The 24,188-nt window shown below is 44.2% G+C and overlaps 2 protein-coding genes and 17 non-coding genes across 19 annotated transcripts; 18 read left to right on the forward strand and 1 right to left on the reverse strand.

The window, feature by feature from the left end:
* The first annotated feature begins 9 nt into the window (after positions 1-9).
* On the forward strand, positions 10-91 carry trnas-uga (transfer RNA serine (anticodon UGA)). Its single transcript has one exon. It is a non-coding gene; the product is annotated as a tRNA-Ser (tRNA).
* A 3,164-nt stretch (positions 92-3,255) lies between these two features.
* LOC130090021 (uncharacterized) lies at positions 3,256-7,716 on the forward strand. The gene is made up of 6 exons (XM_056257686.1): positions 3,256-3,735; positions 4,281-4,765; positions 4,953-5,280; positions 5,400-6,204; positions 6,332-6,541; positions 6,629-7,716. The coding sequence occupies exons 1-6, from the start codon at positions 3,256-3,258 to the stop codon at positions 7,714-7,716; spliced, it is 3,396 nt and encodes a 1,131-aa protein (XP_056113661.1).
* A 91-nt stretch (positions 7,717-7,807) lies between these two features.
* LOC130090022 (uncharacterized) lies at positions 7,808-9,065 on the forward strand. The gene is made up of 2 exons (XM_056257687.1): positions 7,808-7,913; positions 8,049-9,065. The coding sequence occupies exons 1-2, from the start codon at positions 7,836-7,838 to the stop codon at positions 9,063-9,065; spliced, it is 1,095 nt and encodes a 364-aa protein (XP_056113662.1). The 5' UTR covers positions 7,808-7,835.
* Positions 9,066-10,625: 1,560 nt separating this feature from the next.
* Positions 10,626-10,707, forward strand: trnas-uga (transfer RNA serine (anticodon UGA)). The gene has a single exon. It is a non-coding gene; the product is annotated as a tRNA-Ser (tRNA).
* A 1,564-nt stretch (positions 10,708-12,271) lies between these two features.
* On the forward strand, positions 12,272-12,344 carry trnak-uuu (transfer RNA lysine (anticodon UUU)). Its single transcript has one exon. It is a non-coding gene; the product is annotated as a tRNA-Lys (tRNA).
* Positions 12,345-12,841: 497 nt separating this feature from the next.
* On the forward strand, positions 12,842-12,923 carry trnas-uga (transfer RNA serine (anticodon UGA)). Its single transcript has one exon. It is a non-coding gene; the product is annotated as a tRNA-Ser (tRNA).
* Positions 12,924-13,503: 580 nt separating this feature from the next.
* trnak-uuu (transfer RNA lysine (anticodon UUU)) lies at positions 13,504-13,576 on the forward strand. Its single transcript has one exon. It is a non-coding gene; the product is annotated as a tRNA-Lys (tRNA).
* Positions 13,577-14,073: 497 nt separating this feature from the next.
* trnas-uga (transfer RNA serine (anticodon UGA)) lies at positions 14,074-14,155 on the forward strand. Its single transcript has one exon. It is a non-coding gene; the product is annotated as a tRNA-Ser (tRNA).
* Positions 14,156-14,915: 760 nt separating this feature from the next.
* On the forward strand, positions 14,916-14,997 carry trnas-uga (transfer RNA serine (anticodon UGA)). Its single transcript has one exon. It is a non-coding gene; the product is annotated as a tRNA-Ser (tRNA).
* A 760-nt stretch (positions 14,998-15,757) lies between these two features.
* Positions 15,758-15,839, forward strand: trnas-uga (transfer RNA serine (anticodon UGA)). Its single transcript has one exon. It is a non-coding gene; the product is annotated as a tRNA-Ser (tRNA).
* Positions 15,840-16,418: 579 nt separating this feature from the next.
* trnak-uuu (transfer RNA lysine (anticodon UUU)) lies at positions 16,419-16,491 on the forward strand. The gene has a single exon. It is a non-coding gene; the product is annotated as a tRNA-Lys (tRNA).
* Positions 16,492-16,988: 497 nt separating this feature from the next.
* trnas-uga (transfer RNA serine (anticodon UGA)) lies at positions 16,989-17,070 on the forward strand. Its single transcript has one exon. It is a non-coding gene; the product is annotated as a tRNA-Ser (tRNA).
* A 1,074-nt stretch (positions 17,071-18,144) lies between these two features.
* trnas-uga (transfer RNA serine (anticodon UGA)) lies at positions 18,145-18,226 on the forward strand. The gene has a single exon. It is a non-coding gene; the product is annotated as a tRNA-Ser (tRNA).
* A 760-nt stretch (positions 18,227-18,986) lies between these two features.
* trnas-uga (transfer RNA serine (anticodon UGA)) lies at positions 18,987-19,068 on the forward strand. Its single transcript has one exon. It is a non-coding gene; the product is annotated as a tRNA-Ser (tRNA).
* Positions 19,069-19,780: 712 nt separating this feature from the next.
* On the forward strand, positions 19,781-19,862 carry trnas-cga (transfer RNA serine (anticodon CGA)). The gene has a single exon. It is a non-coding gene; the product is annotated as a tRNA-Ser (tRNA).
* Positions 19,863-20,926: 1,064 nt separating this feature from the next.
* trnas-uga (transfer RNA serine (anticodon UGA)) lies at positions 20,927-21,008 on the forward strand. Its single transcript has one exon. It is a non-coding gene; the product is annotated as a tRNA-Ser (tRNA).
* Positions 21,009-21,504: 496 nt separating this feature from the next.
* On the reverse strand, positions 21,505-21,576 carry trnad-guc (transfer RNA aspartic acid (anticodon GUC)). The gene has a single exon. It is a non-coding gene; the product is annotated as a tRNA-Asp (tRNA).
* Positions 21,577-21,837: 261 nt separating this feature from the next.
* LOC130090100 (U5 spliceosomal RNA) lies at positions 21,838-21,952 on the forward strand. The gene has a single exon (XR_008807691.1). It is a non-coding gene; the product is annotated as a U5 spliceosomal RNA (small nuclear RNA).
* An 865-nt stretch (positions 21,953-22,817) lies between these two features.
* LOC130090050 (U5 spliceosomal RNA) lies at positions 22,818-22,932 on the forward strand. Its single transcript, XR_008807643.1, has one exon. It is a non-coding gene; the product is annotated as a U5 spliceosomal RNA (small nuclear RNA).
* Positions 22,933-24,188: the final 1,256 nt, after the last annotated feature.

Here is a 24,188-nt window from a genome sequence, read left to right on the forward strand (position 1 = left end):
CAGGCAGGAGTAGTCGTGGCCGAGAGGTTAAGGCGATGGACTTGAAATCCATTGGGGTCTCCCCGCGCAGGTTCGAACCCTGCCGACTACGTTGATCCTTGTCACTTTGTCTGGTTGCGACAGGAATTGTGACGTCCAGAAGCTGTGTACAATCTGGATTTTTCTCTTACTTCATATGCAGCACTTAAAATGGGCAACCCACATCTCTTTTCAAGCTTGAAATGAGCACCGTTTCAAAAGGCTCAGATCATCTGTGATTTTGGCCATTCTATTCAGGCAATCGGAGCAATGGCTTTGGCATCCCCGATAACTCCAAGGCCTTCACAGTGTGCAGCTCAAGAGTTGCTGCATTCTATTTTGTGGAGAATCTTGCATATTAGTGTTTTGAAATGTCGGATTTGCTCTCTCTTAGCATAGTGAAACAGAAACCTACTCATTGTGTACCAATTACTTGTTTGTCCAAACCACCTTAGAGTTAGCAACCGGCCATGAAAAAAAGAACACTCGTTCAATGTCAGTGTTCCTAGCTTGCCAGGAGCAGCCCATCTCTCTTGCCCCTTTACAAATTGTGGTCTTCATCATTTGATGCCACACATTTTAAGCTGACAAAGCAGGAACACTTTATGGAGAAAGTGCTGTTAAATCCCCGAGGTGCCTGTTCCTTGGTAAGAGCCCGGATGGCGGTACCTGACAGCCGTGCGTCTGTTTCACACAGCCAATCAAGCGCGAGCAACTCCATTTTGTTGAGCGAATTGGCGTTCTCGGACTTCATCTTTGTCAGAGTTCCTCGGCCAATCACGCATCGTATCTTCATCTTTGCTTGGCGAATGGCGTTATCGGGATTCATCTTTCTCGACCAATCACGCTTCGGATCTCCATCTTTGCTGAGCGAATGGCGTTCTCTGGCTTCATCTTTGAGAGGATTCTTTGGCCAATCATGCGTCGGATCTTCATCTTTCAGGCGCCGTGGAGAGACGTCTTCTTTTTATATTCTCAGGTGTACCCGCGCCGAAGTACTGCAGCCGTTCATACATCGAATGTCAACAAGTAAGATAAACTACATTAACAACAATATACTAATACAATATACTAATACATATTTCATTTTTTATTCTCGTATTTTATTTTATGTGATCCATTAAGGTGTTTATTGTTATGATCTATCGCGATCTTGATCTGCTGGCAACCTGCAGCATTTCTTATGTTAATGTTTTGATGAACTATGTTACATTAACATCAGCTACATATTTCATATAACTTTTTCTCGTATGTTATGCTGCATTAAGGGACTTTTTTAATGTTATGATCTATAGGTTCAGCACTTTTCATATTACACAATTTTTTGATAAACTACATTCTACTACATTAACAACAACATATTTTAATTTGCATTTTAAAATGTAATTTATGATGCATAAAGTTCTTTAGTGTCATTATCAATCTTGATGTAGTATATTGCAGCACTTCTCATGTTATTGTCTCCAATGATGAACTACATAAACAACAATAATACATTCGGGGATTTTTAGCTTTCAGTGTCCTTTAAGGTGTGTTTAAAAATGTCATTATCAATCATGATTCTGGTGTGTTATTGTTTAGTGTTTAATTATAGTAGTACTGTATCAAATACAGTAATAAGTAGTCAAGTGTTAGTAATACGTAAATGTAATTTATGTTTTAGCTAAAAAGACTAAACATGTTTCAAATGTTACAGAGATGTCTAAAAAGTCACACAAGGCCATGGGGGACGATGAGTGGATGTCCCGTCTGCGGCGGTTTGCCAGCACAGGGGTTTGGCCCTCGGAAGCTGGCAACAGACCTGCCCCTCGCCAGAAGAAATGGTTTGACTTCTTTCAGAGGGTATGTACTGACAAAAGTTAATGAAAGAAACATGCTAAAACTGATTTAACATAACTTAGAGGTCTTTATTTGTACAGATAGATAAATGTCCAATGCAGGTCCCTCGCCAGGCAACACTTTTTGGTGGACCACAGAAATGTCTTTGTGGATTCCATCAGGCTAAGGTATGCATTTCAGACTTTCAGGTTATCATCTCTTACATCTTACTTCACTGTAGGACCACACGATCATATTTGTGACTCAAATGCCTTCAAAGTTCACTTCTGTGAGATGCAGCAATAGTCTTTGAAATGTAGCTTTTTATTGATAAAGTTTGATAAAGTGATACTGCTGTTTACACCTTTTACCGTGGATAACAATGTTGGCTATATCTAGTCCCATAGCTCCTCCAGCAATTAAATAGGAAGAGATACTTTTTTTTAAATCAGAGATAACTTTTGAAAGGCTTTGGTTTTTGCTCATTTATTCAAAAAAATATTTTGTATAAAGCTGTTAAATCTTACCTCAAACAAAGTTGATGTGTCAGCAGTCCATTAACATTACCTATATCAATAATATTTATGTTATGTTATTTATATATATATATATATTTTTTTTTTTGCAGCTTAGAATTAGACAGTCAATTACAATTTCAGCTCTAATTTGCAGTTAGGCTAGATTAATTAGTGTATAATTGTAAATAAATAAAATATATATAATCTGAAAATTATTAATTTGTGCCCACTGTGTCTATTTCTCCAAATATCAAAATAGACTTATCCACAGATTACGAAGCACAGGTTTTATTCAGGTTTTATACACAGCTTCTCCTTGCTGCTCTCAGACTCTTGCTGGTGTACAGAGATGGATTGTCCTGATTAAATGTATAAATGTCTGTGAATGTTAGATTTTGGCATGCCTTTGCTTAATTAGATCTGTAAAATGTACCATGAATGATAAATGAATAAAACCTGTTTTCCTCATTCTTAATTGTTCTTTTACCAGGCCACAAGTGCTCCGCCTGCATCCACTCCTACCGCTGTCCCAACCTCTACCTCTACCTCAGCCCCGACCTTTACACGGCCTACACTTAACTTATCAATGGTAACACATTATTTTAATATGTGAGTAGATTACCTCCTCCACAAGCAATGATCTCCGGATTTTCCCAATGCCTTTTACTGGTAGGCTGGAAGATTATTTGTGTATTCTTCAATAGGGAATTCATATCTTCAAATTTCCAATGCATGTATGATATTACTTGAATGTCAATCTGTTCAATAATCTCCCTCTTTTAGTTTACAAAGCCACGATTTGGAGGATCCATTAGTTCAGCAGCCAAACCCAACCTAAATGTTCAAAGGCGGATTCAGGTAATTTAAAAAGACCTTAATATGTTTCATCACCATCATTATTATGTTTGTTGATAATGTACAATATGTATCTTTACAGCCTGGTAGTCCAAGTCCGCCTCCTTCAACGATTCAACCGGCAGCCAGTGCTTCTCCTGTTGCCAGACCTCCTTTTGCAGCCAGACCTCCTTTTGCAGCCAGACCTCCTTCAACCAGTCCGTCTCCTGCAGCCAGACCTCCTTTTGCAGCCAGACCTCCTTTTGCAGCCAGACCTCCTTCTGCAGTCAGACCTCCTTCAACCAGTCCGTCTCCTGCAGCCAGACCTCCTTCTGCAGTCAGACCTCCTTCAACCAGTCCGTCTCCTGCAGCCAGACCTCCTTCAACCAGTCCGTCTCCTGCAGCCAGACCTCCTTATGCAGCCAGACCTCCTTCTGCAGCCAGACCTCCTTCAACCAGTCCGTCTCCTGAAGCCAGATCTCCTTCAACCAGTCCGTCCCCTGAAGCTAGACCTCCTTCTGCAGCTAGTCCGACTCTTACATCCTTGGTGAGTGCCCATCATTTTTTGTGGCATCTCTTATTTCCTGTGTGTGAAGTACATGTACATGTGGCTTATTCTAAAAATTGGGGGGTACATTACAAAAATTGCTGTTGGTTTCAGTTTATATATTTGTCTTAACATATCTGCAAGTTACCAAGCATAATCATTAAACACCATCTTGATATTACAAGGAATTTTTCCCTGGTGAATTTGTCAACCGTTACATACAAATTGAATGTTAAACTTCAAGTAAAACATGTATCCGAGTTTTAATTTTTTCCATTCAGCCGTGTATACAGTGATTTAAAAAAAAAAAATTTGAGAACCAGTTTTTTTGCAGATATCCATGTGATATTCACAGCACAGTCACTAAGGACAGGAACTTATTTTTTTTATAATAAATATACCTTAAAGATAATTTTGTTAGAAAAAAATATAGGCTAATTATCATAAATGGACATGAAATGTCCCCTAATGCCCCCTTGTAGAATTACTTGAGAGAAACAATGTTTTAATATTACATCTCTAATCTTTCATTGCTTTTGAATTAGGAGGAGCATGTTGCCCCGTCTATGCCCGGACCTGCTCCTGCATCCGAGCCAGATCAATTTTGGCTGCCCACTAAAATGAGGCAGACAATCCCCTCACAGGATCAGAGGTGGATTGCTTCTGCGATCTTTCACTCTGGCAGACTTCGGACAGACTTGAAGCTCTGGTATGAGCCACCCGTCCCTTCCCTCATCTACCACCAGGCTCCATCTCCAGATCGCTTTTTTAATCACAGGCTTCTGGTATGGATGCCCTACCACTTGTGGAAGTTCAGACTGTTCTGTCCTGCATGTGGGAAGCAACTGACTGGCTATGGCCTCCACAAGAGAGCACGGAAGGTCCTGGACATCGACAGGTACTACCTTATGGTAACAGAGACTCTCAGGTGTACTGTGTGTTGCCTGAATTACCTGTCTACCAGTCAGACTGTCCTGGACCAGCTCGACGTGCCCCATAGAAGACTGTTCCGTCTGATTTTGACACAGAAGTGAGTTACAATCTACACGCCTTGTACAGAATTTTGTAATGTGTTTATAATAAAGACATTCATATTTCAAAATTAATCATTTATTTTCTGAAGCAGAAATGTATAATATAAAGTAAATGCAAAATATAAGTCTTTTTTATTTTGCATAAAATAAATTACATAAGCAAATCTTCTCTTTTACACAAAGGTATGCTTGTGACATTCGTGTCATACGCATGCTGAGGGAACGGACGCTGGGCAACAGTCCCACAAGACTTGTCAAACAGCTGAGGGAGAACCATGGGGAGGAGTGGCTTGACCGCTTGGCGCACTATATGGAGGAGTGTGCTGGATTTATCAACCGCCCCAGCCTCTTACCTGTCATGTGCCAAAAGCCTCCAGAGCCCATTGATGTCCCTACTAGCAAGTGGCTGCTGTCAGTTTATGGGAGGGACATTATCAGTCGCATAGACCACATCAAGGCAAGCATAACCTCCACGTTTGGGACCATTTTGAAAATGGACTCAACAAAACAGGTAATTGTTTGACATTATTACTGTGTGTTTTATTACTGTATTACATGTTTTAACTGTTGTGAAGTTTGAAAATGATTTGTGTTATGCTTTATTAATATTTTTAATTTGGTTGATTTTAGATCACAAAGAAGTTGGCAGGCACAGCCAGGGGAACAGCACAGTGGGTGACTTCTGTTGGCAATGAGACAGGACAAATTCTTATTAGTGTCTTGACTGCTCAGGAAGGTCCAGCACTGGACACCATGGTCTCCGGACTGATAAACAGGTACAGCCAGGCGGCCGTGGCTCCACCACTGCTGCTGTACGTGGACTGTGGCTGCTGCATAGAGAAGGGGCAGAGCAAGCTACAGGCCAGATTTGGAGGATGGCCTGACCTCAATATCAGGCTGGACATCTGGCACTTCATGCGTCGACTGGCAGTGGGGTGCACCACTGATGCTCATCCTCTCTACCCAGTCTTCATGTCACGTCTCTCTGCGTGCATTTTTGAATGGGACCCAGATGATGTGGCTTTGTTGCGGCGGGCAAAGAGAGAGCAACTGCAGGAGGAAGGTGTGCCTGTCATCACAGATACCCTTGTGGACCGACGCATCACCAAAAAAGAGCTGGCGCTCTATTGCCGTCGGAGGACTCGTGGGGTGGAGTCCACAACCCGCTACCTTGACAGGCTTCTGCAGGAACTGAAGGGGGATAAGGGGAGAGATATGATGGGGGTTCCTTTGCTGGACACAGTGAGGATAGAGCACATCTGGCGTGTTCAGATGAGGCATGTTAAGTGCATCCAGGATCCACCAGGTGTGTTTCTCTACACTGTGACGGGCACCACCACCACCAAGGGAGAATTAGTTCTCACAAAGTACAGATGTGCTAGGGGCTCGACCTCCCTTGAGTCTTTCCACTGCCACTTAAACAGGTTCATTCCAGGTTTGTGGCAGATTGTGTTTGCAGTAAAGTACATTTTCAACACAATAGAACATGTAATATCACTTTATATTTTCTGAAGGAACTCATTATCCCAGTTTCATAATTTTCATTGTTCACTTCTTTACAGGAACCAGTGCTAACACACTGAATTTTCAGTTGTATCTCCTGGAAGGCCTGAACAGGTGGAACCAAGACCGGGCAGTAGCATCAATTTCCACAAAATCCTCCCCTCTTCTCACCTACGCAGGGCAGGTGGTGCAAAGCATCAACACCAACAGTCTAAATGTTTTTGGAGAGAAGCTTGTGCCCACCTTCCAACCTCCTGCACAGTACACCGGTAAGACTCTCACAGTACATTTTACAGCACATGGTTCTTTGCTAATGATAGGGCTATATGTTTAACACACTGCATTTTGTTTTTTAGGGGAGCTAATTGGAGTGGACTATTTACTTAGTCAGACAGGGCAGCCACTTCAGTCAATGGATGCTGACAATGAGCAGACAGACCAGCTGCTGGAGGAAGTAAATGTAGATGAGCAGGATGAAGGGTTTGAGGAGGACATCAATGAGGACCCTACACTGAGTTTCCTCGAAGATGAAGCTAACTATAACCCACCTACAATTCAGCCTGTTCATCCCTCATCCCAGTCTGCTGCTGCCTCATCCCAGTCTGCTGCTCCTTCATCTCAGACTGCTGCTGCCTCATCCCTGTCTGCTGCTCCTTCATCCCAGTCTGCTGCTGCCTCATCCCAGTCTGCCTTCTCCCAGTCTGCTGCTCCTTCATCCCTGTTTGCTGCTGCCTCATCCCAGTCTGCCTTCTCCCAGTCTGCTGCTCCCTCATCCCTGTTTGCTGCTGCCTCATCCCAGTCTGCCTTCTCCCAGTCTGCTGCTCCTTCATCCCAGTCTGCTGCTTCCTCATCACTGTCGGCTGCTGCCTCATCCCAGTCTGCCTTCTCCCAGTCTGCTGCTCCCTCATCCCTGTTTGATGCTGCCTCATCCCAGTCTGCCTTCTCCCAGTCTGCTGCTCCTTCATCCCAGTCTGCTGCTGCCTCATCACTGTCGGCTGCTGCCTCATCCCAGTCTGCCTTCTCCCAGTCTGCTGCTCCCTCATCCCTGTCGGCTGCTGCCTCATCCCAGTATGCCTTCTCCCAGTCTGCTGCTCCCTCATCCCTGTCGGCTGCTGCCTCATCCCAGTATGCCTTCTCCCAGTCTGCTGCTCCCTCATCCCTGTCGGCTGCTGCCTCATCCCAGTATGCCTTCTCCCAGTCTGCTGCTCCCTCATCCCTGTCGGCTGCTGCCTCATCCCAGTATGCCTTCTCCCAGTCTGCTGCTCCCTCATCCCTGTCGGCTGCTGCCTCATCCCAGTATGCCTTCTCCCAGCCAGCTGCTGCCGTCTTCTCCTCTCAGCCAACTACATCCATAGTCCAGTATGCACCAGGTTCCCCCACTCAGGTGCCTGAAGAGCTTTTGGTATGTAAATTTCACAATAGGAACTTGCCACGAGCAAATTAATTTGTTATTCAACAAACTGATTAATATTACCATTAAGATGTAATTTCACTAATCTCTTTATTTCTTTACCATTTAAAATGATACTGTTTTAGGCTGTGGATGACCAAAACATTCCAGGAATGGACCGGGTGGACAGACTGGCTGAGTATTTGGTAGAGCTGAGGACAAGCACAGGGTTAACACTGAGCAGGCAGCAGGTATGCAAACATTTTGAATGCATTTTGAACACAGAACACAATGTGACTGTAAAAACAGTGTTACTGAACTATCTGTGCGAAATTACCAGTTTCCTTTTAACTCATCTATGCCTCTATACTTCTGTCCTTCTACAGGTTGATGACATTGTGTGCTTGTGGCAGAGCCTGCTTCAATATGATAAGCAGCGAGTGAAGTTTGCTGCCAGACACCAGGACAGGCTGACAACAGGGAGGTTCAGGTCTCCAAAAAAGAAGGCTGTTTTCACCCCTGGAGTGGACAGCCTGAAACGGAGTGTTTTGGCATCTACAGCTTCACCTGCCCAATGGCCAGACTGCTGTCGTCTCGTGGAGGCCATTTTCATCAGGCTCTGTTGCATCCATCGAAGTCCGAGGAAGAAAGAGAAGGTGACGCTGAGTCGCTGGTCTCTCGTTTTACAAGATTACCGAAAGATCCGGCAGCTGATCCTGTCTAATGGTGCCATCATGCAGGACACTACTCTCCAGCTGGTGGAGGTGAATCAGACCACTCTGGTTCAGTGGCACAACGGCAGGGTTAAGAAGCAAGATCAGAATCTTCTGCTTCAGGGGATCGATCTGCCTGACCCTCTTGGTGTTGCTGCTGAGGCTCTCCCACCTGCCTGTGTCCGTGCTGTTGCTCCTCCCCAGGTCCAGGGAGAGCAACATATTTACAAACTGCCACAAACCACAGCTGGGCAAGCTAGATTAAAAAGGCGCATCACTAGCTATACAACTGAGGCAGTCGTACCCAAGCTGACAACCCTGAGGCCAATAATTCCTCGGCCTGTTGGCAACCTTCAACCAGAACCTGTCCTTCCCAGCCCCAGCCCGACTGTCCCTCTTGCCTCCCACACTACCCCTACCTTCACACTGTTTGTTGTCCCCCAAAGCCCTCTTCCTATAGCCCCAGCCACTCCCAGTTTTGTCCTTCCACCTCCTGCCACGGTCAGTCAATCTCAACCCACCGTCCCTCGTCCATACCACAGAAAGGTTGAGGCAAATACCTGCAGGAAGTGTGGGCAGTTTAGGACTGCAGCGACCGGGCACAGCCAGTTTAGAGGGACTATCTACTGCCCTGTCACAGAGACTCTTACAAAAGAACAGTGGCTTGAAAAAGTAAAAAAAAAGAAATAGTTAATAGTTATTTATATATATATATATATATATATACTCACCACTATGTATATAGTTTTATAAAGTTTCTATCTTTGTGTGTTTATTACTATTATATTTGTTATTTATTATTAGGTTGGGGGTTCGACCCCACTCAGGGACTTTTATTTTAATTATTTGATATGTTTTTATATATATTTTTTAAATACTCGTAGTGTTTCTACTTTTGTGTTTACTACTGTTATTATGTATCTATTATTGTTATTATTATCATTATTAGGTGGGTGGTTCTTTTTGTCATTTTATATATATATACTCTTTATTAATATGTGCATAGTTTAATGTTATATTTTATTGTTAAAAAATAAAAACATTTTATTGTTCATAAAAGAGTTTCTCGTTGTTCAGTAATCATTCAGTGAGCCTGAGTCAAAACATTGTTTTTAATTATTATTATTATTATAGGCCTATATATCTCATATGTATAGCACATTTCAAGGAACTCCATATTCATATGGGTAAATAATAAATAAAAGCATGTATGATACAAACACTTTTTTAATAAAATAAGTGTTAAGGCATGAAAGCATATGCAATGTATAAATATAGATGTTCATACATTAAGAAAAGAATGCTTACATTTTATGCAGTTTCCATTGAAATATCAGTATCAAATCACAAAGAAATTAACCTTGGTGACAAATTATTTATTTTCCTTCACAATCAGCATTCTTTGTAGACTATTGGATGATTTAAACCTTGTCCCAGGTGGGACTCGAACCGGCGTCATTCACGTCAGTGATTTGCCCCGTAAAATACATCAAAAAGAGAATATTTTATTATATGAATACCAATCTACCAAAAATTACAAAGAAGTGTGAAAGGTGGGTTTACTTTTTCCCTTTCCTCTAATTTTTTCTTAAATTTTTCTCATTTTTCCTTCTCTTTTCCCTCTTTTTCCTTCTTCCCCTTCTTTTTCCTTCTCCCCTTCCTCAAATAGACTATTGTTCCCCAGCTTTGGCTGAGTCGGTAGAGCATCAGTCTTTTAATCTGAGGGTCCAGGGTTCAAGTCCCTGTTCGGGCGAAGGTCTGTCACTTTGTTGCAGACCTCCCCTAATCACTTGCTGTCCTCTTACCAGCCTTTGAGGAAGGTGGGCTTCCTCTTCAAGAAAAGATGTGGCGATGTGTTATTTCCCAGCATTTGGTGTTGTTTTGCCTTCTGTAATGCTTGGTTGCTGTCTCAGCAAGCAGTGGTGGGGGACTTTAGAGAAACGAGCTGAAGCTTGCTGTCGACTATGTATGTTCAGTCACTTCTAAGGGGTCGTGTGCAGGCCTGAGTGAGTGGATTGCTTTCTCTGTTAAGTTGTTTAGTACTTTGTGTTGTGCCCGCAGCATCCCCAGTCCAAATCCGGATCACGACACTCTTTTCGTGTAGGTGAAGACGTCGTTGAACTCCTTTTTGCCATCACAGTATTTTAGCCGAGTGCATCCTCTGCTGCTCGCATTTGCATTGATGGTTGGCCCCAGTGTCCTCTGTTGCTCACATCCAGAAAAAAAATAGCATGTGACCCACAGGCAGGAGTAGTCGTGGCCGAGAGGTTAAGGCGATGGACTTGAAATCCATTGGGGTCTCCCCGAGCAGGTTCCAACGCTGCCGACTACGTTGATCCTTGTCACTTTGTCTGGTTGCGACAGGAATTGTGACGTCCAGAAGCTGTGTACAATCTGGATTTTTCTCTTACTTCATATGCAGCACTTAAGTGTCACGGGCCCACCGGTGGGCCCAAATCCTTTACATTTTTAAAACAGTAATATCCTATACTAAACCTAAACTAATCTTGACAAACTATATATCATTTGAAAGCTTACAATCTCTAGTTTCCATATTTGGTGATTGATTTTCAAAATAAATTACAGAGGAGCCGTAATTTATCAATTTGCAACAATAATATTTTCATACTCTTAGACCTTTATTTTGAAATAGTGATGAACATGAAAAATCATGAAAGAAGGGTAGAAACCTCAGTTTGTTTTCATGCCAAGAGTTCAAAAGATAGCATCCATTCAATTATTTAAAAAAAAAAGGTCTGAATTTTTTTTTTTTATATAAAGAAAAAAATTATATGATGTGGCAGGAAGCTAAAACGCACATGCGTGTTCTTTTTATGTTTCTTAGAGGTTGAAATCATATCAAAATCTGCCAAACTTCTCATATTACTTCTGAATAGGATGTCTACTTCATAAATTGTATGAAAATTGTGGAAATAATGGTTCATATCACTCAAAACACATATGGAAATGGAGGCGCCCTTATATGGGCAGTAATGGAGTCTGGTTGTCATCTAGTGAAAAAGTTTGGTACTGCGCCCAAACAAAATCTTACTGAAAGCTCATTTTTTGAGATATCAACCTAAAATTTGAAACACAACTTGTTCAGATTTTTGGCTTTGATTTATTTGCAGTTTTAGAGTCGCCCAGGTTTTGAAAATATATATTTTATATAAAATATGAATAATTAAATTTTTTACATTGTACATTTTCATAAACTCAAACTTCTATAACTTTTTTTCTGTTTCACTTTCTTAATTTATTTCACTTCTACAAAAATCTGCCAAATGTCTTCTTTAAAACAAGACCAATCTTACGTCTATATTCTAAAGCATTCTTGAATTACAACCATTTAAGTTCGAAATGTGCATTTTCATGTATATTCAAAAAAAGGGGGGTGACACTTAAGGGGTTAAAATGGGCAACCCACATCTCTTTTCAAGCTTGAAATGAGCACCGTTTCAAAAGGCTCAGATCATCTGTGATTTTGGCCATTCTATTCAGGCAATCGGAGCAATGGCTTTGGCATCCCCGATAACTCCAAGGCCTTCACAGTGTGCAGCTCAAGAGTTGCTGCATTCTATTTTGTGGAGAATCTTGCATTTTAGTGTTTTGAAATGTCGGATTTGCTCTCTCTTAGCATAGTGAAACAGAAACCTACTCATTGTGTACCAATTACTTGTTTGTCCAAACCACCTTAGAGTTAGCAACCGGCCATGAAAAAAAGAACACTCTTTCAATGTCAGTGTTCCTAGCTTGCCAGGAGCAGCCCATCTCTCTTGCCCCTTTACAAATTGTGGTCTTCATCATTTGATGCCACACATTTTAAGCTGACAAAGCAGGAACACTTTATGGAGAAAGTGCTGTTAAATCCCCGAGGTGCCTGTTCCTTGGTAAGAGCCCGGATAGCTCAGTCGGTAGAGCATCAGACTTTTAATCTGAGGGTCCAGGGTTCAAGTCCCTGTTCGGGCGAAGGTCTGTCACATTGTTGCAGACCTCCCCTAATCACTTGCTGTCCTCTTACCAGCCTTTGAGGAAGGTGGGCTTCCTCTTCAGGAAAAGATGTGGCGATGTGTTATTTCCCAGCATTTGGTGTTGTTTTGCCTTCTGTAATGCTTGGTTGCTGTCTCAGCAAGCAGTGGTGGGGGACTTTAGAGAAACGAGCTGAAGCTTGCTGTCGACTATGTATGTTCAGTCACTTCTAAGCGGTCGTGTGCAGGCCTGAGTGAGTGGATTACTTTCTCTGTTAAGTTGTTTAGTACTTTGTGTTGTGCCCGCAGCATCCCCAGTCCAAATCCGGATCACGACACTCTTTTCGTGTAGGTGAAGACGTCGTTGAACTCCTTTTTGCCATCACAGTATTTTAGCCGAGTGCATCCTCTGCTGCTCGCATTTGCATTGATGGTTGGCCCCAGTGTCCTCTGTTGCTCACATCCAGAAAAAAAATAGCATGTGACCCACAGGCAGGAGTAGTCGTGGCCGAGAGGTTAAGGCGATGGACTTGAAATCCATTGGGGTCTCCCCGCGCAGGTTCGAACCCTGCTGACTACGTTGATCCTTGTCACTTTGTCTGGTTGCGACAGGAATTGTGACATCCAGAAGCTGTGTACAATCTGGATTTTTCTCTTACTTCATATGCAGCACTTAAAATGGGCAACCCACATCTCTTTTCAAGCTTGAAATGAGCACCGTTTCAAAAGGCTCAGATCATCTGTGATTTTGGCCATTCTATTCAGGCAATCGGAGCAATGGCTTTGGCATCCCCGATAACTCCAAGGCCTTCACAGTGTGCAGCTCAAGAGTTGCTGCCTTATATTTTGTGGTGAATCTTGCATATTAGTGTTTTGAAATGTCGGATTTGCTCTCTCTTAGCATAGTGAAACAGAAACCTTCTCATTGTGTACCAATTACTTGTTTGTCCAAACCACCTTAGAGTTAGCAACCGGCCATGAAAAAAAGAACACTCTTTCAATGTCAGTGTTCCTAGCTTGCCAGGAGCAGCCCATCTCTCTTGCCCCTTTACAAATTGTGGTCTTCATCATTTGATGCCACACATTTTAAGCTGACAAAGCAGGAACACTTTATGGAGAAAGTGCTGTTAAATCCCCGAGGTGCCTGTTCCTTGGTAAGAGCCCGGATAGCTCAGTCGGTAGAGCATCAGACTTTTAATCTGAGGGTCCAGGGTTCAAGTCCCTGTTTGGGCGAAGGTCTGTCACTTTGTTGCAGACCTCCCCTAATCACTTGCTGTCCTCTTACCAGCCTTTGAGGAAGGTGGGCTTCCTCTTCAAGAAAAGATGTGGCGATGTGTTATTTCCCAGCATTTGGTGTTGTTTTGCCTTCTGTAATGCTTGGTTGCTGTCTCAGCAAGCAGTGGTGGGGGACTTTAGAGAAACGAGCTGAAGCTTGCTGTCGACTATGTATGTTCAGTCACTTCTAAGCGGTCGTGTGCAGGCCTGAGTGAGTGGATTGCTTTCTCTGTTAAGTTGTTTAGTACTTTGTGTTGTGCCTGCAGCATCCCCAGTCCAAATCCGGATCACGACACTCTTTTCGTGTAGGTGAAGACGTCGTTGAACTCCTTTTTGCCATCACAGTATTTTAGCCGAGTGCATCCTCTGCTGCTCGCATTTGCATTGATGGTTGGCACCAGTGTCCTCTGTTGCTCACATCCAGAAAAAAAATAGCATGTGACCCACAGGCAGGAGTAGTCGTGGCCGAGAGGTTAAGGCGATGGACTTGAAATCCATTGGGGTCTCCCCGCGCAGGTTCGAACCCTGCCGACTACGTTGATCCTTGTCACTTTGTCTGGTTGCGACAGGAATTGTGACATCCAGAAGCTGTGTACAATCTGGATTTTTCTCTTACTTCATATGCAGCACTTAAAATGGGCAACCCACATCTCTTTTCAAGCTTGAAATGAGCACCGTTTCAAAAGGCTCAGATCATCTGTGATTTTGGCCATTCTATTCAGGCAATCGGAGCAATGGCTTTGGCATCCCCGATAACTCCAAGGCCTTCACAGTGTGCAGCTCAAGAGTTGCTGCATTCTATTTTGTGGAGAATCTTGCATATTAGTGTTTTGAAATGTCGGATTTGCTCTCTCTTAGCATAGTGAAACAGAAACCTACTCATTGTGTACCAATTACTTGTTTGTCCAAACCACCTTAGAGTTAGCAACCGGCCATGAAAAAAAGAACACTCTTTCAATGTCAGTGTTCCTAGCTTGCCAGGAGCAGCCCATCTCTCTTGCCCCTTTACAAATTGTGGTCTTCATCATTTGATGCCACAAATTTTAAGCTGACAAAGCAGGAACACTTAATGGAGAAAGTTGTTTAGTACTTTGTGTTGTGCCCGCAGCATCCCCAGTCCAAATCCGGATCACGACACTCTTTTCGTGTAGGTGAAGACGTCGTTGAACTCCTTTTTGCCATCACAGTATTTTAGCCGAGTGCATCCTCTGCTGCTCGCATTTGCATTGATGGTTGGCCCCAGTGTCCTCTGTTGCTCACATCCAGAAAAAAAATAGCATGTGACCCACAGGCAGGAGTAGTCGTGGCCGAGAGGTTAAGGCGATGGACTTGAAATCCATTGGGGTCTCCCCGCGCAGGTTCGAACCCTGCCGACTACGTTGATCCTTGTCACTTTGTCTGGTTGCGACAGGAATTGTGACATCCAGAAGCTGTGTACAATCTGGATTTTTCTCTTACTTCATATGCAGCACTTAAAATGGGCAACCCACATCTCTTTTCAAGCTTGAAATGAGCACCGTTTCAAAAGGCTCAGATCATCTGTGATTTTGGCCATTCTATTCAGGCAATCGGAGCAATGGCTTTGGCATCCCCGATAACTCCAAGGCCTTCACAGTGTGCAGCTCAAGAGTTGCTGCATTCTATTTTGTGGAGAATCTTGCATATTAGTGTTTTGAAATGTCAGATTTGCTCTCTCTTAGCATAGTGAAACAGAAACCTACTCATTGTGTACCAATTACTTGTTTGTCCAAACCACCTTAGAGTTAGCAACCGGCCATGAAAAAAAGAACACTCTTTCAATGTCAGTGTTCCTAGTTTGCCAGGAGCAGCCCATCTCTCTTGCCCCTTTACAAATTGTGGTCTTCATCATTTGATGCCACAAATTTTAAGCTGACAAAGCAGGAACACTTTATGGAGAAAGTTGTTTAGTACTTTGTGTTGTGCCCGCAGCATCCCCAGTCCAAATCCGGATCACGACACTCTTTTCGTGTAGGTGAAGACGTCGTTGAACTCCTTTTTGCCATCACAGTATTTTAGCCGAGTGCATCCTCTGCTGCTCGCATTTGCATTGATGGTTGGCCCCAGTGTCCTCTGTTGCTCACATCCAGAAAAAAAATAGCATGTGACCCACAGGCAGGAGTAGTCGTGGCCGAGAGGTTAAGGCGATGGACTTGAAATCCATTGGGGTCTCCCCGCGCAGGTTCGAACCCTGCCGACTACGTTGATCCTTGTCACTTTGTCTGGTTCCGACAGGAATTGTGACATCCAGAAGCTGTGTACAATCTGGATTTTTCTCTTACTTCATATGCAGCACTTAAAATGGGCAACCCACATCTCTTTTCAAGCTTGAAATGAGCACCGTTTCAAAAGGCTCAGATCATCTGTGATTTTGGCCATTCTATTCAGGCAATCGGAGCAATGGCTTTGGCATCCCGATAACTCCAAGGCCTTCACAGTGTGCAGCTCAAGAGTTGCTGCATTCTATTTTGTGGAGAATCTTGCATATTAGTGTTTTGAAATGTCGGATTTGCTCTCTCTTAGCATAGTGAAACAGAAACCTACTCATTGTGTACCAATTACTTGTTTGTCCAAACCACCTTAGAGTTAGCAACCGGCCATGAAAAAAAGAACACTCTTTCAATGTCAGTGTTCCTAGCATGCCAGGAGCAGCCCATCTCTCTTGCCCCTTTACAAATTGTGGTCTTCATCATTTGATGCCACAAATTTTAAGCTGACAAAGCAGGAACACTTTATGAAGAAAGTGCTGTTAAATCCCCGAGGTGCCTGCTCCTTGGTAAGAGCCCGGATAGCTCAGTCGGTAGAGCATCAGACTTTTAATCTGAGGGTCCAGGGTTCAAGTCCCTGTTCGGGCGAAGGTCTGTCACTTTGTTGCAGACCTCCCCTAATCACTTGCTGTCCTCTTACCAGCCTTTGAGGAAGGTGGGCTTCCTCTTCAAGAAAAGATGTGGCGATGTGTTATTTCCCAGCATTTGGTGTTGTTTTGCCTTCTGTAATGCTTGGTTGCTGTCTCAGCAAGCAGTGGTGGGGGACTTTAGAGAAACGAGCTGAAGCTTGCTGTCGACTATGTATGTTCAGTCACTTCTAAGCGGTCGTGTGCAGGCCTGAGTGAGTGGATTGCTTTCTCTGTTAAGTTGTTTAGTACTTTGTGTTGTGCCCGCAGCATCCCCAGTCCAAATCCGGATCACGACACTCTTTTCGTGTAGGTGAAGACGTCGTTGAACTCCTTTTTGCCATCACAGTATTTTAGCCGAGTGCATCCTCTGCTGCTCGCATTTGCATTGATGGTTGGCACCAGTGTCCTCTGTTGCTCACATCCAGAAAAAAAATAGCATGTGACCCACAGGCAGGAGTAGTCGTGGCCGAGAGGTTAAGGCGATGGACTTGAAATCCATTGGGGTCTCCCCGTGCAGGTTCGAACCCTGCCGACTACGTTGATCCTTGTCACTTTGTCTGGTTGCGACAGGAATTGTGACATCCAGAAGCTGTGTACAATCTGGATTTTTCTCTTACTTCATATGCAGATTTTGGCCATTCTATTCAGGCAATCGGAGCAATGGCTTTGGCATCCCCGATAACTCCAAGGCCTTCACAGTGTGCAGCTCAAGAGTTGCTGCATTCTATTTTGTGGAGAATCTTGCATATTAGTGTTTTGAAATGTCGGATTTGCTCTCTCTTAGCATAGTGAAACAGAAACCTACTCATTGTGTACCAATTACTTGTTTGTCCAAACCACCTTAGAGTTAGCAACCGGCCATGAAAAAAAGAACACTCTTTCAATGTCAGTGTTCCTAGCATGCCAGGAGCAGCCCATCTCTCTTGCCCCTTTACAAATTGTGGTCTTCATCATTTGATGCCACAAATTTTAAGCTGACAAAGCAGGAACACTTTATGGAGAAAGTGCTGTTAAATCCCCGAGGTGCCTGTTCCTTGGTAAGAGCCCGGATAGCTCAGTCGGTAGAGCATCAGACTTTTAATCTCAGGGTCCAGGGTTCAAGTCCCTGTTCGGGCGAAGGTCTGTCACTTTGTTGCAGACCTCCCCTAATCACTTGCTGTCCTCTTACCAGCCTTTGAGGAAGGTGGGCTTCCTCTTCAAGAAAAGATGTGGCGATGTGTTATTTCCCAGCATTTGGTGTTGTTTTGCCTTCTGTAATGCTTGGTTGCTGTCTCAGCAAGCAGTGGTGGGGGACTTTAGAGAAACGAGCTGAAGCTTGCTGTCGACTATGTATGTTCAGTCACTTCTAAGCGGTCGTGTGCAGGCCTGAGTGAGTGGATTGCTTTCTCTGTTAAGTTGTTTAGTACTTTGTGTTGTGCCCGCAGCATCCCCAGTCCAAATCCGGATCACGACACTCTTTTCGTGTAGGTGAAGACGACGTTGAACTCCTTTTTGCCATCACAGTATTTTAGCCGAGTGCATCCTCTGCTGCTCGCATTTGCATTGATGGTTGGCACCAGTGTCCTCTGTTGCTCACATCCAGAAAAAAATAGCATGTGACCCACAGGCAGGAGTAGTCGTGGCCGAGAGGTTAAGGCGATGGACTTGAAATCCATTGGGGTCTCCCCGCGCAGGTTCGAACCCTGCCGACTACGTTGATCCTTGTCACTTTGTCTGGTTGCGACAGGAATTGTGACATCCAGAAGCTGTGTACAATCTGGATTTTTCTCTTACTTCATATGCAGCACTTAAAATGGGCAACCCACATCTCTTTTCAAGCTTGAAATGAGCACCGTTTCAAAAGGCTCAGATCATCTGTGATTTTGGCCATTCTATTCAGGCAATCGGAGCAATGGCTTTGGCATCCCCGATAACTCCAAGGCCTTCACAGTGTGCAGCTCAAGAGTTGCTGCATTCTATTTTGTGGAGAATCTTGCATATTAGTGTTTTGAAATGTCGGATTTGCTCTCTCTTAGCATAGTGAAACAGAAACCTACTCATTGTGTACCAATTACTTGTTTGTCCAAACCACCTTAGAGTTAGCAACCGGCCATGAAAAAAAGAACACTCTTTCAATGTCAGTGTTCCTAGCTTGCCAGGAGCAGCCCATCTCTCTTGCCCCTTTACAAATTGTGGTCTTCATCATTTGATGCCACACATTTTAAGCTGACAAAGCAGGAACACTTTATGGAGAAAGTTGTTTAGTACTTTGTGTTGTGCCCGCAGCATCCCCAGTCCAAATCCGGATCACGACACTCTTTTCGTGTAGGTGAAGACGTCGTTGAACTCCTTTTTGCCATCACAGTATTTTAGCCGAGTGCATCCTCTGCTGCTCGCATTTGCATTGATGGTTGGCCCCAGTGTCCTCTGTTGCTCACATCCAGAAAAAAAATAGCATGTGACCCACAGGCAGGAGTAGTCGTGGCCGAGAGGTTAAGGCGATGGACTTGAAATCCATTGGGGTCTCCCCGTGCAGGTTCGAACCCTGCCGACTACGTTGATCCTTGTCACTTTGTCTGGTTGCGACAGGAATTGTGACATCCAGAAGCTGTGTACAATCTGGATTTTTCTCTTACTTCATATGCAGCACTTAAAATGGGCAACCCACATCTCTTTTCAAGCTTGAAATGAGCACCGTTTCAAAAGGCTCAGATCATCTGTGATTTTGGCCATTCTATTCAGGCAATCGGAGCAATGGCTTTGGCATCCCCGATAACTCCAAGGCCTTCACAGTGTGCAGCTCAAGAGTTGCTGCATTTTATTTTGTGGAGAATCTTGCATATTAGTGTTTTGAAATGTCGGATTTGCTCTCTCTTAGCATAGTGAAACAGAAACCTACTCATTGTGTACCAATTACTTGTTTGTCCAAACCACCTTAGAGTTAGCAACCGGCCATGAAAAAAAGAACACTCTTTCAATGTCAGTGTTCCTAGCTTGCCAGGAGCAGCCCATCTCTCTTGCCCCTTTACAAATTGTGGTCTTCATCATTTGATGCCACAAATTTTAAGCTGACAAAGCAGGAACACTTTATGGAGAAAGTGCTGTTAAATCCCCGAGGTGCCTGTTCCTTGTCATTGAACTCCTTTTTGCCATCACAGTACTTTAGCCGAGTGCATCCTCTGCTGCTCACATTGGCATTGATGGTTGGCCCCGGTGTTCTCTGTTGGTCACATCCAGAAAAAAAAATAGCATGTGACCCACAGGCAGGAGTAGTCGTGGCCGAGAGGTTAAGGCGATGGACTCGAAATCCATTGGGGTCTCCCCGCGCAGGTTCGAACCCTGCCGACTACGTGGATCCTCGTCACTTTGTCTGTTTGCGACAGGAGCTGAGTACGAGCTGCTTTTTTCTTTAACTTCATATGCAGCACGTATTTTAGGTAACCCACATCTCTGTTCAAGCCTGAAGTGAGCACCGTTTCAAAAGGCCCAGATCATCTGTGATTTTGGCCATTCTATTCAGGCAATCGGAGCAATGGCTTTGGCATCCCAGATAACTCCAAGGCCTTCACAGTGTGCAGCTCAAGAGTTGCTGCATTCTATTTTGTGGAGAATCTTGCATATTAGTGTTTTGAAATGTCGGATTTGCTCTCTCTTAGCATAGTGAAACAGAAACCTACTCATTGTGTACCAATTACTTGTTTGTCCAAACCACCTTAGAGTTAGCAACCGGCCATGAAAAAAAGAACACTCTTTCAATGTCAGTGTTCCTAGCTTGCCAGGAGCAGCCCATCTCTCTTGCCCCTTTACAAATTGTGGTCTTCATCATTTGATGCCACAAATTTTAAGCTGACAAAGCAGGAACACTTTATGGAGAAAGTGCTGTTAAATCCCCGAGGTGCCTGTTCCTTGGTAAGAGCCCGGATAGGTCAGTCGGTAGAGCATCAGACTTTTAATCTGAGGGTCCAGGGTTCAAGTCCCTGTTCGGGCGAAGGTCTGTCACTTTGCATTGATGGTTGGCCTCTTTTACTCACATCCAGAAAAAAAATAGCACGTATTTTAGGTAACCCACATCTCTGTTCAAGCCTGAAGTGAGCACCGTTTCAAAAGGCCTAGATCATCTGTGATTTTGGCCATTCTATTCAGGCAATCGGAGCAATGGCTTTGGCATCCCCGATAACTCCAAGGCCTTCACAGTGTGCAGCTCAAGAGTTGCTGCATTCTATTTTGTGGAGAATCTTGCATATTAGTGTTTTGAAATGTCGGATTTGCTCTCTCTTAGCATAGTGAAACAGAAACCTACTCATTGTGTACCAATTACTTGTTTTTGGTACCAATTACTTTGCATTGATGGTTGGCCCCAGTGTCCTCTTTTACTCACATCCAGAAAAAAAATAGCATGTGACCCACAGGCAGGAGTAGTCGTGGCCGAGAGGTTAAGGCGATGGACTTGAAATCCATTGGGGTCTCCCCGCGCAGGTTCGAACCCTGCCGACTACGTTGATCCTCGTCACTTTGTCTGGTTGAGACAGGAATTGTGACATCCAGAAGCTGTGTACAATCTGGATTTTTCTCTTACTTCATATGCTGCACTTAAAATGGGCAACCCACATCTCTTTTCAAGCTTGAAATGAGCACCGTTTCAAAAGGCTCAGATCAAGATTGAGGCAATCGGAGCAATGGCTTTGGCATCCCCGATAACTCCAAGGCCTTCACAGCTTTGCAAATTGAATAACTGTTTCGACACACTCGGAAGGCCACCCCTGCTGGTCAGACTGAAAATGCAACAGTTGAAATGCCACAAAAACTCAGGCCAAACATGCATAAAACAACCTTTTACAAATCCATTGCAAACGCTTTCTTGAAAGTAAAATCTTTCAAATGGAATTAGCTAACCACCCTCAGGTGAGTCTTGAACGGCAGGTTGGCTTTATCAGCAGTTTCCACGGCAGAGCTTGAGCTCATACAAGGTGTCTGGCCGTGATAAAGAAGAAGCCTCCCCGTCGGGGAATCGAACCCCGGTCTTCCGCGTGACAGGCGGAGATACTGTCCACTATACTAACGAGGACTGGTGGTTACAGCCGTGTCCCTGAGCGGTACGGCACTGTATGCTCAACCGTTGAGAAGTCACTTAATACTGGACATGCGGTCATCTGGTGATGGGGCAGATTCTTATTACATTTGCTCCTTCCTCTAATGGAAATGGCTGTATTATTGTTTTAACAAAAAAGACAAAAATCTGGGTGGGAGGAGCATGCACCAGACATTACCCTTGCTGAGCATGGTGGCATGTGTGTGGTAGCACATTGTCCCAACGTCTCATGGTTACAGCTCGAGTTTCTCTTCATTCACGCATAAATCTTTTGCCTTTTACTAAAGATTTCCGTGGAGGGGAACATTTGCGAGTTACTGGTATTTTTGGATGCTCTGCTCACAGCAGAGCTGCATGCATTTGTTCAAAAACAGAGGACTTTTTGTGGCTTGCTCTGCAGAACCGCAGCAGGTTGGGCCAGCGTTCGAGAGTGGCCCAACGAATCGGCCGTTTTGTCCATGTCTGGAGCTGGGTGGTCGTCAAACCATCACCACTTTCCCAGTTCACAACTTCAAATCTTGGGTCAGCAGCATGATTGTAAGGTTTACCAATCACAAAAGGGTAGTGGTGGGAGATACAAAGCCTTTCAAAGCTTTCAAGTGATTGCTTTGCAAATTGATTAACTGTTTCGACACACTCGGAAGGCCACCCCTGCTGGTCAGACTGAAAATGCAACAGTTGAAATGCCACAAAAACTCAGGCCAAACATGCATAAAACAACCTTTTACAAATCCATTGCAAACGCTTTCTTGAAAGTAAAATCTTTCAAATGGAATTAGCTAACCACCCTCAGGTGAGTCTTGAACGGCAGGTTGGCTTTATCAGCAGTTTCCACGGCAGAGCTTGAGCTCATACAAGGTGTCTGGCCATGATAAAGAAGAAGCCTCCCCGTCGGGGAATCGAACCCCAGTCTTTCGCGTGACAGGCGGAGATACTGTCCACTATACTAACGAGGACTTGTGGTTACAGCCGTGTCCCTGAGCGGTACGGCACTGTATGCTCAACCGTTGAGAAGTCACTTAATACTGGACATGCGGTCATCTGGTGATGGGGCAGATTCTTATTACATTTGCTCCTTCCTCTAATGGAAATGGCTGTATTATTGTTTTAACAAAAAAGACAAAAATCTGGGTGGGAGGAGCATGCACCAGACATTACCCTTGCTGAGCATGGTGGCATGTGTGTGGTAGCACATTGTCCCAACGTCTCATGGTTACAGCTCGAGTTTCTCTTCATTCACGCATAAATCTTTCGCCTTTTATTAAAGATTTCCGTGGAGGGGAACATTTGCGAGTTTCTGGTATGTTTGGATGCTCTGCTCACAGCAGAGCTGCATGCATTTGTTCAAAAACAGAGGACTTTTTGTGGCTTGCTCTGCAGAACCGCAGCAGGTTGGGCCAGCGTTCGAGAGTGGCCCAACGAATCGGCCGTTTTGTCCATGTCTGGAGCTGGGTGGTCGTCAAACCATCACCACTTTCCCAGTTCAAAACTTCAAATCTTGGGTCAGCAGCATGATTGTAAGGTTTACCAATCACAAAAGGGTAGTGGTGGGAGATACAAAGCCTTTCAAAGCTTTCAACTGATTGCTTTGCAAATTGAATAACTGTTTCGACACACTCGGAAGGCCACCCCTGCTGGTCAGACTGAAAATGCAACAGTTGAAATGCCACAAAAACTCAGGCCAAACATGCATAAAACAACCTTTTACAAATCCATTGCAAACGCTTTCTTGAAAGTAAAATCTTTCAAATGGAATTAGCTAACCACCCTCAGGTGAGTCTTGAACGGCAGGTTGGCTTTATCAGCAGTTTCCACGGCAGAGCTTGAGCTCATACAAGGTGTCTGGTCGTGATAAAGAAGAAGCCTCCCCGTCGGGGAATTGAACCCCTGTCAGTGACAGTACTGCCACCTGCCCCAGTCAATCCAGCCGCAAAGAGTGTTCCTGAGGCTGTCTCTCTGGACCAGGCAGCGCTTGAGAAGATGGTGAAGGACATCATAGAGAAGCAGCAGGCAGTTCAGCAGCAACAACAACAGCATATGCTGCAAAAAAAGCACACTAGATCCTGTTTAGCCTGTGGTCAGCCTAAGTCTCGATACATGGGTGATGGCACCTCAATACATTTCTTTTATCAAGGTGGTGATGTTAAATACTTCTACTGCTCCAAGAAAGTTTTTGACACATATTCAGCAGAGGGCCTGACCAACCCCAGAATGCCTTTTGAAGACTTTGCAGAGACTCCTTTTTTTCAGAGAGAACTGGAGTCCTCTAAGCAGAGAGGGGCAGAAAATAAGAGGGTGATTGAGGAGAGAAGCAAGAGGAAGTCAGTAGTGGAGCATCCTACTGGTCGTCTGTGCAGATTCTGCCACCTGCCACTGAAACAAGGACCCAACAGTCCTCATATTCACACTGGTTTCCCTGGAGTGGCAGGCAAATACATTTACTGTCCTGCTAAAGTGTTTTCCCTTTATCAGGCTCAGGGAATGAGTGGAGAAATTTCATGGAGAGACTTTCAGCAGTCTCCATTCTATGAGACTGAGAAGCAGAGGTGGATTGATGAAAAGAAAAAATTACTTCACTGGCAAATGAC

This window comes from Rhinichthys klamathensis, unplaced genomic scaffold (assembly GCF_029890125.1).
Source record: "Rhinichthys klamathensis goyatoka isolate OS25496 unplaced genomic scaffold, OSU_Roscu_1.1 h1tg000141l_1, whole genome shotgun sequence".
Taxonomy (NCBI): domain Eukaryota; kingdom Metazoa; phylum Chordata; class Actinopteri; order Cypriniformes; family Leuciscidae; genus Rhinichthys; species Rhinichthys klamathensis.

Coding starts and splice junctions, on each gene's coding strand:
- LOC130090022 (XM_056257687.1), top strand. CDS start 7,836: ATGGACCGGGTGGACAGACTGGCTGAGTATTTGGTAGAGCTGAGGACA. Junction 7,914..8,048: donor TAACACTGAGCAGGCAGCAG/GTATGCAAACAT, acceptor GTCCTTCTACAG/GTTGATGACATTGTGTGCTT.
- LOC130090021 (XM_056257686.1), top strand. CDS start 3,256: ATGTTTGTTGATAATGTACAATATGTATCTTTACAGCCTGGTAGTCCA. Junction 4,766..4,952: donor CGTCTGATTTTGACACAGAA/GTGAGTTACAAT, acceptor TTTTACACAAAG/GTATGCTTGTGACATTCGTG. Junction 5,281..5,399: donor AAATGGACTCAACAAAACAG/GTAATTGTTTGA, acceptor GGTTGATTTTAG/ATCACAAAGAAGTTGGCAGG.